We start from the raw sequence: 11,425 nt of genomic DNA on the forward strand, positions 1-11,425 counted from the left end.
CCAGGATTGAATTTGTGCTGCAGTGACCCTGGATAGCTTCATAGTGCTGCACTTTAACCTGTTGAGCCACTAGGGAGGAGCCTCAAAAAAGGTTTAAATGGACATGAACCAATGATTATCTCTGTGTGGAGAAATTATGATTTTCATTTTCTTTATATTTTCCTTTGGGTTTAATTTTTCCTGATTTATATGATCAATTTTGTAACCATTATTAAAAGTACAACTTCACAAAATTCAAAAACAGGTACTGAAAAGAACCAAGCATACCAACAGCAAGCTTCTGGCTATACTACTGCTAAACTGCCCATTCAGCCAATTTGCTTCCTAAGCACCTGTCCCATTGCATCTCCTTCATGAGACCCCTGGCGAACAAGCTTGCTTTTTCACTTCAAATGCTGCTTTTCTTATGTTGCAGAAAATCTCTTTGAGGTAGAGAATGTGGATAATTTTTCTCAAACTATTAAGTCATTTAATTATACAACTAAACTGTTATCTTCAACATGTGCAAGTTTTTATTTAACGGCTTATTTGTTATACTCTTATAAGTATGAAATAGAATGTGGAATTTATCCTAGTAAGCATGTTGTGGTACTTTTTTATTTCTTTTCATCAGATTCAGTGACAATGCCTCAGATATTAAATCAATGCTAATAATAAAAGTTACTTTTAAGTGTAAATGTTAAGTTGAAGTTACTTTTGTTGAAAAGTTGGAGATCCCTTCTTAAATTTGCTTTAGTTGTTCTTTACCCCTCTCTGATTAATGACAGGCTTTTATAGCCATATTTTCCTCTACCATAGATGCAGTAGTTTGTGGCTATTTTGATTAAAATATAATCTACTTTATCATCTTTCCACTCCCCACATTTCTCCAAAGTAATTCCAATAACTCTAAGGATGCTTAAGTTGTTAAAGGATTTTCTTTCAACTTCACTTTCTGCAGATGATCTACTTTAGTTTATCCTTTTTCATCTTTTTTCTATTTGCTTAGTAGGGGAAAACTTTCTATCAGTTAACGTCCTTAAATTCCAACCATCTGGAGTCAAGAAGGCCTATTTAAATTCCACTATATGTTAAATCTCTTATTGATACAAGCTGCTGTCTAGATAATTTTTAAAAAGACCTGAAATGTTCATTAATAAGAGAATCTAGGGCATTTGCCTGCACATAAAGAGGTAGAAAAAACAATTGTTTTATTAGCATGTTCAAGGTAGTAAAGATTTTAACAAACATCTTAATCCTCACAACAACCCTGTGAGGTAGGTAAATCATTGCTTCATGATATACTAGCATTATTCCAAAAACTGCAACTCCTAAAAGAATAAATCTGCATCAGGAATACTTTGTTAATGATATCATTTATGTATATGCTATTATATTTGTTTTTGTATACTTTGATTCATGCAATAAGCTATCCCCAGAAAGTTTACTGCAAATCAAATCCTATTTAAACATAATGTGGGGAACAGTTTAAATAAGCCCTGGGTGTTTTGTAAAACAAATCATTATTTTTTTATCTTATTTAAAAAAGGAATGTTCAAAGCATTTGCTCAAAGTGAAACATTCCCAACAATTTTACTTATATTTACTCATACTTCATAAGTTATCTCAACACAGCACAAAGCCAATGAGAGACAATTTATTGAATTAAATTCTAGCAATTTTGTATATTGAATTGTGGCAGTGAATTGTATTATGTAGAAATTTCAAATATGTTGCTCTCAATCCAACTCAAAACCAAATGTGAACTATTTGTGAAATGTAAACACTAAAATGAATAGTGATAACATTTCAAAAAAGTAGTTTCACTTGAGAATGTATCTTTTTCTTCAAATTGCAATAGGAAGAGAGACTTCAAAGTCTTAAAAAAATCATAATCTTCTGATAACTATGAAATTCTAGTGATTTATATTGCAAACTAAAACTTTATGCTGTCAATTTACAATTATAAGGGTGACAGCAGATGTTACTCAAAAATTTTAAGCATTTTTTTCATGGTGCCAATATGACTTACTGGAGAAGAAATATTCCCAGACACCCATTTTCCCCTTAAATATATTTTTACAATACATTTCTACTGTTAATCCACTGTTAGTAAACATCCATTTACCTAATATTTTCTATAGTTTTCTACAAAATAAATTTTTATTATAGAATTTTCATTACATTAATTAAGAAGTATTTGTTCAGGTTATACAACTTATTTGTTAACAATAACCTTAGTTAAGCTTGGGAGCTTAGATAACTTAAAATCTGCTGCTAAGTTTATTATACTTATCATTTGTCATTACAAAGAAATAATTCAAGCCTGAAAGACATTTTCATTACATTATTTTTGAAAATTGCTACCGAGAAATTAGACAAATAAACAGGCAAAAAAACAAAAAAAAAAAAAACTAAGCCATCTATAAGTTGTACATTCAATTCCATACTAAATCCAGTAGTGCACTTTGGATTATAGTGAGGTAGGGCAAAGAAATATAGTCAAATTTATATAAATTAAATACTGACTTGTACCCAGGTTTCATTTGGAAATCCAAAAAGAAAAATTTAGAATTCAAATGAAGAAGTATCTTTTTTGGATTCAAAGAATTGTAAACAACCTTCAAGGTACATATAAATAAAAACTACAAAGGCTATGAGATATATTTTATTTCAACATAAAATATGCTTGTATAAAAATAACCCAGGATATAGAAAAAAGAAATACAAACATTTTTGCATAGATTCTCTATATAAATATAAACATTCACACCTGGGGCTAAACACTGGAAAATACATACCTGAAACTAGTATAGTTGAACATTTCCTTGGATACCAAGTTTATACAAAATAAAAGCCCTTCATCTGAGGGCACATGGGCAGGAGGGAAAACAATTTAATTTAGCATCATTCTATATTTATTTCTCTGTTGCTCTAATATAAACCAATGATGACAACAGGAGAAACTCTGGGGGTTTATTTAACAAAATTAAATTCACATTTCTGAGGCCATCGTAGTGCATCCAGTGTCCATCAATTTGGAAAGCTGCAGAGTAATGATGTTCCTCTTTGTTAAATAATGTTGCACCTTCCAACAAATACCTGCAAAATTAAATGACAAAGTATAGCAGGAAATTAATATCTTTATTAAAATAACATTCCTTAAATTCGTAACTAAACAATAAAAAAAAATTAAGATCTTTTGCATTCTATTCCCTGAAAAAGATATCCATCTGTATTGGTTAGAATAAATGTTAAAGAATTTTAGAAATTAAAAAACCATTTTAAATGATTAACCAACAATCTGTAGTATTCTATTAAACATCCCCCAACTATTAAAGACAAGCTATGAAGACACTTAAATTGTTGTTAGATGATGACCTCATACTACAGACTATTTTGACTTGAAACACAATAGCCAGTATTTACTGTGTATCAGATATTATCCTAAACATTTGTGCTATTTCATTAAATATGCACAATAATTAGATAAAGACTGTCATCTATGTCTGAAATATAGGAAAGCTTATGTGTAAGTGGGTTAGCTTAATGGCCCAAGGTCATATAGTCTGTAAAGGTAGGTCTAGGTTTTGAAACCCATTCTATTTTATAGTCTAAGCAATTAACCACTATGCATAGTGTCAGTGGCTAATTCTCTGTAGTAGATTTTAATCTTATAAATTTAGCAATAGCTATGATGTTTTTCAATAATATATCCTTAGTTACCCTTAATAATAATACATCAAAATATAAGCACTAAAATATAAATATACTTTTCACTAGTTATATAAAACAAACAAAAACACCTACTTATGATCAGATAAATCCAAGTGGTAGGGTACATATGCCAGATCTTCAGACTTCCAATGCTGCATATTTAAGACAACAAAAGGAGGTGCACCATGGCAGAAAACTCGCTGTGAAAATTCTCTTAAGCCACCACACCTAAAATGGAAACAGGCATAAACTTTATTACAGTTGGGACAAAGCTGTCTTTTATCAATTCTGGGTTTTATTACTTAATTTCACAGTAAGCCTACAATTATCTATTTTAATTATGGTAATGGTGTGGCTATATTAATTACTTATATACCTATTTCAATCTGATTTCAATCTGTGAAATTATACATACTAGTTACAATACTTTTTAAAAAAAATTTATTTATTTGTATTGTACATACAGAACTGGGGGTAGGGTACAGGCCAAAGGTACAGAGGTGTTAAGAGGATTCAGCAGAGACAGAGCGGGAGCAGAACAGGTAGATAGATCAATGAAGCACACTGCTGAGGGGAGCAGGTGGGTCAGGAGAGGTCTGCCCGCCATGTGGTCACCTCCGGGGAGGGCGGAGATCAAACTCATGCTGAAGTGGCTTTAGCTTCTCAGTGCTAAGCTTTAACCTGCTGTGCCACCAGGGAGGGCCTAGTTACAACACTTTTAAAACTCTAGGAAAAACTAGTGGTTTCTTGTCTAAGCTTATAAAAGCATGTAGTCTACTTGAAGCTAATATAAAGACTTATTTATAAATGAATTTTTCTTTCTCCAAGTTGATTTCAAAGAAAAATAATGGCAGAGAGGGTAATAATATGATTCTTACAGTCTTCTTTAGACTGGATAAAATTCCCTATTTGCTTCCTTTTGTCAAAGAATGAAGCAAATTCTGTTTTCTAAGTAGTAATACTTAAGCATATGGTTTAGACTAACAAATACAATTATACAGTAAAATCTCGATTAACCGGAATTCTCAGGGCACGGTATTTTGCTTAATAAACATTATTAACTAAACTAGTAACTAGAAAATCATTTTGTTTCCATCTTTGTTGCTAAAATACATTAGTTCACTTTCTGGACTTAAGTACAATTAACTGAGCTTGTTTTATTCTTTCCTTCTTTTGTGATTAATAGCTATATATGATCATCCTTATATTCTTATGCATTACTGTAAACATAGAAACTGCTAAGAGATCGGAATGAAATGGAATACCACTACTACTTGTTTTCTTGTCTTTATTATATTAAATTTTTTGGTTGTCATTTACCTCTTTCTCCTAAATGAGGAGTGCAGAAAAAAAATCCAGTTAATTGAGGGTCCCGATTAGCTGGGTTCCGGTTAACCAAGGTTTTATTGTACCTACTCAACAGTGGGGAAAAAAAAGAAAAGGCATTTGCTTTGTATTCATCAATTAATTGTAGTATTATATTTTATATATTGATATTTGGTAATGACAACACAAGATGTCATAGTAAATTAGAAGGTATTAATAAGATTCAAAACACATTAGGTATAGTTTCCTTAATAGTCATATGAATTGCTATTTCATTAAATATAATGAGTTTATTGGTTCAGGTTTCTTTATTAACAACAAAGAAATATCTTCATCTTAAGTGTATATTATACACTTACCCATGCTCTCCACACAGTTCAATTTTCGAACAGAATAACTCATCCACAGCCAGTCGTATCAAGTTTCCATGTGGAATTTCTTGGGGAGGACTAGAATAATTGCAAAATGCATGAAAGAACTGCTTCAACATATTATAGGTAAATAATAGGAAAACAAATTTTATAGGTCATTACAAGTAAAACAAGTATTATAAAGTATAAACTCTATTATTAATCTTTGAATTTCTTGTATAGCAACCTCATTCAATTTAATGTGTAAAACTTTCCAAGAAACATTAGCTATTTCTATAAACTAATCCTAAAATATGCAGTTGTTATTAAAACTGTTTTTTTGGGAGAGTTCAAAGTGGGGTTGGGGGGCAGGGGAGAAAGTAGTACATAGAATCAGGAAAGTGAGCAGCTGATTAGCTATTCAACTAAATGCAAGTTTTGGCCACTATTGCTTGTTAACTGATCAGTTAAAAAAATTTTTTTTCTACATATTTGAGGTTGCTTATGTGTGTGTGTGTGTTTATATACACAAATACACACACACATATACATATATATGTATACATTTATATACATTCTTAAAATATTATATAGAATATAATTTGAAACATTTTTAGAGAAGCATAGTTAGTATTAATAAAGGATAAATAATAATTCACCACAATTTTAAAACAAGTGTAAAATATTCGTTAAAAAGACAAATTTCTGGGCCCTCCCTGGTGGCGCAGCGGGTTAAAGCACAGCACTGAGAATCTGAAGCCACTTCCGCATGAGTTCGATTCCCGCCTGCCGCCTGCCCCGGAGGAGACCACATGGCGAGCCAGACCTCTCCTGACCCGCCCGCTGCTCCCCTCAGCAGTGTACTTCCACGATCAGCCTGTTCTGCTCCCCACTCTGTCTCTGGTGAAGCCTCTCACCGCCCCTGAGCCTCTGGCCTGTACCCCAGTTCTGTATGAATAAATAAATAAATCTTAAAAAAAAAAAAAAAAAAAAAAAGACAAATTTCTGGGGACTTCTCTGGTGGTGCAGCATGTAAAGCTAAGCCAAGTGTGGCCACTTCAGTGCCCCGGAGGTGCAGCAGACCTTTCCTGTCTCCCCTGCTGCTCCCCTCAGCAGTGTACTTTGTTAATCTTCCTGTTCTGCTCCCCACTCTGTTTCTGATGAATCCTCTTGCTTCCCCTGCACCTCTGTACCCCATTTCTGTATGCATAAATAAATAAAATATTTAAATAAAAAAGAGACAAATTTCTGAAAAGCTTTTCTGGTCCATTACTATTCAGAGTAACATCACTCTTCTCCCTGATAGAAAATTCAAAATTGACATCATCCTATCAGCAATACAGAAAATGGACAAAGTACATTCCAGAAAAAGGACAGTGGCAGATTCTAAAAAGGGTAATGGATCATCAGCTTTCTATGCTATAAAGAAATGTGAATTCAGTAAAATTGGAAAGGCGATATACATTCCCAAAAAGGAACCATTTTTGGACCATAGAATCAAATATACTTCTTAACAAAAATGTTTTTGTCTATTGTTTTTGCCCTGTTTTTTATTTATCCCCAATGGCAATTACTGATTCCCAATTCATGTTCCACAGGATCTTTAATGTTTCACAACACTATCAGGGCTTACCAGTTTGACTTTCTTATCATTTACTAGCTTGGAGCTCTGCCTTCTCTTTGATAGCCAAAAATACTCAAGAGGCTACCAGAACCTTTCCTAATGAGTAAAGTAACTCCTCATATCCACATGATCTCATGGTATTAAGATTCCAAGTTTGAGATTTCTGTCTACAATTATGACCTGGCCATGATTTGAAAGAATAGTTTCAATCTTCTCACTCATGTAGAACTAGCCTGCTTGACAGAGACACATTCAAGAGGTGAAACATCCCAAAATAGTGTTGTATTCTTCCAGAGGTTGTATGTGTGACAAAGGAATTAGTCATACTAGTAAATTTCAAAGCAACAGTAGTAAATCTTGCAAACCGAATAATCCATAAATCTGCAATCAGTTGGTTTTGTAAATTTCAAGCTGTTTAGATATAATAAACTAACAGTTTTGTCATGACTTATTATAAAGTCCTACATTTATATATATATATGGCAGCTTTATGTGTAATTACTCACACAAGAGATGTCCTTTAAAAGTATGTTGAATATGTATATCCAAACATACATATATATTTGAATATAAAATGTGTATATATACTTATAGTAATATTCATTTAAAAAGGTTGATTTCTGTTAAAATGACAAAGAGGTGTTAGAGAAACTTACTTTATATTAATTGTGCGCTGCTGATCTTCCTGCACACGAATTGGGCATCGCCAGTTAGAACAATAACTCTCTTGTATGGTAGACATGAGATTTTCAAGATTTTTTGTAAAATTATCATGCTCATTCCCAAACAAATCAATTATTAATGAAGCTTTATGAACTTCAGATTTGTATTGCTGTTTTTCCATCTTGTCCCAAATCCAAAGTAGCTTCACAGTTGTAAAGCTGTAGGTGTCCATTAAATAAAGAAAACAGTCAACAAACTCTCTACCTAAATGAAGAGAGAGTTCCCTGGGGAAATTTTCATTTTCATTAAGAATGACATATAATAACATCAAGAATCCATCTATGGTGCAGGTATTTTTCAGTCTTATTTCAACATACAGCGGTGTACAAGATACAGCTTTGCGGCCAGCTTTGATAGTAAAAACACCTCCCCAAGGAAGAACAGGCCTCCAAAATGAGCGATCTTGGTTATAGTTATTTTTAATTGATGCTTTGATCTCTTCAAACAGTGTCTTCATCCTGCATTTAAAACAGAAAATGTAAGTTTATGACTTTGTATGTTAGATGCATGAGATGTACTGAAGTGAAATAAAGCTATCTAAAGATTCAAATTTTATTTGACCACCCTACACATCAAAAAATTTAAACAATTTTGCCTAAATTACATTAAAAAAATAGTAGTCTCTATAAAGATCAAATTAATGAAGCTGAAACCTTTTTTAGGAACAAATGACCATTTGCTAGGCCTTTGTATTAAATATAATTAATAACTACATATTAATTATAACTATGTTATATGGGAAAAGTCTTTTTTTCTTTTTAGATTTATTTATTTATGCATACATACAGAACTGGGGTACAGGCCAGAGGTGCAGGGGTGAAAAGATTCACCAGAAGACAGAATGGGGAGCAAAACAGGCAGATTGATGAAGTACACTGCGGAGGGGAGCAGTAGGCGAGACAGGAGGTCTGCCTCACCATGTGGGTCATCTTCCTGGCCTGTGATCGAACTTGAGTTGAAGTGGTTGCCATTAGCCTCACAGTGCTGTGATTTAACCTGCTGCACCACCAGGAAGGGCCTACATGGGAAAATGCTATAATAAAAAATCTTAAGTGAAAATAAATTTATTTAAAAATGTAAGTCATGATTGGGTATTTTGCTAATATAAATCTCTTCCTCCAAAATACAAGCTGTGTTTCATTTCCTTGTTACTATGTGTTAACAGGTGTTACTATATGAGCGATGAAACTGATATTACACAATCTTAGTTGGGTTACAGAGTAAGATTAATGAGAAAAGACAAACTACGAACAGTATCTTGAGAATTTAATATAGCATAGCTGATTCAAAAATCATTTCTTTGCACTTTGGAATTTTTAGTTGCAATTTTGGACGATGTTAAATATCCTACAATTTTAACTATAAAATTGTTTATCCTATAACATATAGAGGTTATGCTGTGAAGAGTCAAAATTCGATAAATATCCTGATTCACCTCCACCTATTTTAGGAATGAACTGAGATGGCAACCCTACTTAAACTGGCACCTATCCTCCCCCCAGTCTTGAGGACAGCTAAGCATTTATTCTAAGGTCACTGATAGTATTCCAGTAAACATGTTTGCGTCCTATATGATAGAAAGCAATTTTTAGGACAAAAGTAAAGGTCCTAATAAACTGGATTTAAAAAACTGCTTTACTTTATTTGGGACAACCAAATAAATCAGAAACAGGGTTTTCCACGATGTCCTTTCCTTTTGTGGAAAGGAAGTATTTTTATGAAGAGGGAACTAACTGAAGAAAAGGAACAGAAAGTGACTGAACTCAAGAGTCTTTCTTTGATTATCTTTTCAAGTACCACCTCCTTCCAAGCACAACATGAACCCAACAATCAATGCTGCAGACCTATGTGGTTTATTTGAGATTAAATTCAATCCAATTTTGCAATACTAGAACATTAAAAATTCAATTAGTTCTAGGTATATTAATGTGAGTGTACATATAAACAGTATTTTTGGCTTAAAGCAAAATACTGTGGGCTCTAAAATATTCAATACTATATTTAGTTTGAGGATTAGGTGTTTATAAACAGCCAGTAACACATAGGCTCCAGTCAACCATTTAGGATGAGGGCATGGTATAACTGGAGCCTAGGCAAAATCAAACTTGGTTTCTTATTAAAAGGAAGCACTTTAAAAAACCATAAGGCACTCAAATACTTTAAACTTTCTTCATGATTTAATTTTTTTGTTTGTTTAAAGAATTTAGTAGTAAGGCCATATGGCCCTGAGTTCATATTTCTAAATATTGCATTGGAAAGGAATCATAAATCTCAACATTTTTCTGCAAATTCTCTTTTGGACATGATCAAATGAAGAGTAACAATAGATCTCCAAAGCAAAAGTAACAATCTAAGAGCATTATGCTACCAGTCTCTCTCTATATATACACAGTGAAACGAACTTCTTTAGCTTTTTTCTTAAAAAAAAAAAGGGGGGGGGAAGGAGGGGAAGTAGAGAGCAATAGAAGAACTATTAGACACTTAATTTGTTTCAGCATCAACTTAATTCAACAAATTACAATGAAAAGAAGGTGAAACAGCTGCAAGAACTTTACTTAATATTGTCTTAAAATTTTACTTAAAATTTCGCCTTACCGTTGATTGTCTCTTTAGATACTGTATTAGAAGCCCTGGCTTTATTTTCCTGTTCAACAGGCCCTCAATTTGAAAAAAACCTGGGAAACTCGCCCGATAACTATTTCCGAGACAAAACGACACCTTTCTTTTCCGGTCATATCCAGGGTGACAATCTCCACGCTGGCGTGAAGACTGGACCATTTGCCCAAGACGCTGAGTGCTGGACCACCTAAGAACTCGGGGCACTTAAGACTCAGCTCTTGAATTAGTGCCCGATAATCTGGAAAGCAGCCATGCGCTTCCCCTCCAAGCAGCCCGGGGTCTGGGCGCAAGGACCAGAGGAGCGCAGGTTGCGCGCCCACCTCGGCCCGCCCCGCAGCGGCCACGCCCCCTGCCCCCAGCCCGCGGCGCCCCGGGAAGGCCAGGCTGTGCTGGGTGGCCTCGCGAGGCAGGCAGGTCCCCGAGCCAGGGGTTGGTGAGATGGCTGGGCGCCCCGGGCCGCAAGCGAGCACCGGCCCCGCCGAGCGCCTGGGACTGCAGGCAATGGGCCGGAGGGCCGCGCCGCGAGGGCATTCCCACACCGGCCGGTCTCCATCCATTAGGAGGCCGACTTCGCGTACCTCCCCGGGGACCGAAAACCGCCGGTGCCGCCGCACCCGTCGTCGCCGCCGCTTGCTCATGGAGAGCCCGTGCTGCCGCCGCCGCTGCCACCTCATCTACTAGCACCGTCGGCTGTCTTGGCCTCCCCCGGCGTGAGTGCTGGGCTCCGGCACGGCCTCCATCGCACCCGCCGCGGCGGGAGCCACAGCAGCTCCAGCGCCCTGGCCCGATCCGACTGGGCCCACGGAGCCAGGACCGCGGGACGCGTAGCTTCTTATTACGGAGGAAGATTCGGCCTGACCTCCGCCCCCCTCCCCCCAGTCCCCAGTCCCCAGGGTCCAGCCGCTAGACGGCACTGCTGCGCAGGCGCGAAGACGCCCCGGCCAAACGTGCGTGTGCCGCTGTGTATACAACACCCAGATTCGTCCAATGAGAACTAAGATCAAGTGCTGGAGGCGGGAACTCGCGGAGTGGGGCGGGGTTTTAGTTATGTAGGTGGGTGGGGCAGCCGGAAGTGGGCAGGGTTTGC

The 11,425-nt window shown here is 35.9% G+C and overlaps 1 protein-coding gene across 1 annotated transcript; it reads right to left on the reverse strand.

Annotated features, from left to right (window-relative positions):
• Window positions 1-2,638: 2,638 nt before the first annotated feature.
• On the reverse strand, window positions 2,639-11,167 carry LOC101636984 (chromosome unknown open reading frame, human C14orf28). Its single transcript, XM_004681908.2, has 5 exons — window positions 10,917-11,167; window positions 7,653-8,177; window positions 5,382-5,471; window positions 3,790-3,924; window positions 2,639-3,081 (listed from the first exon to the last, which is right to left on the reverse strand). The coding sequence occupies exons 2-5, from the start codon at window positions 8,174-8,176 to the stop codon at window positions 2,898-2,900; spliced, it is 933 nt and encodes a 310-aa protein (XP_004681965.1). The 5' UTR covers window position 8,177; window positions 10,917-11,167; the 3' UTR covers window positions 2,639-2,897.
• Window positions 11,168-11,425: the final 258 nt, after the last annotated feature.

This window comes from Condylura cristata, unplaced genomic scaffold (genome assembly GCF_000260355.1).
Source record: "Condylura cristata isolate star-nosed mole 26May11 unplaced genomic scaffold, ConCri1.0 scaffold00013, whole genome shotgun sequence".
Lineage (NCBI taxonomy): Eukaryota > Metazoa > Chordata > Mammalia > Eulipotyphla > Talpidae > Condylura > Condylura cristata.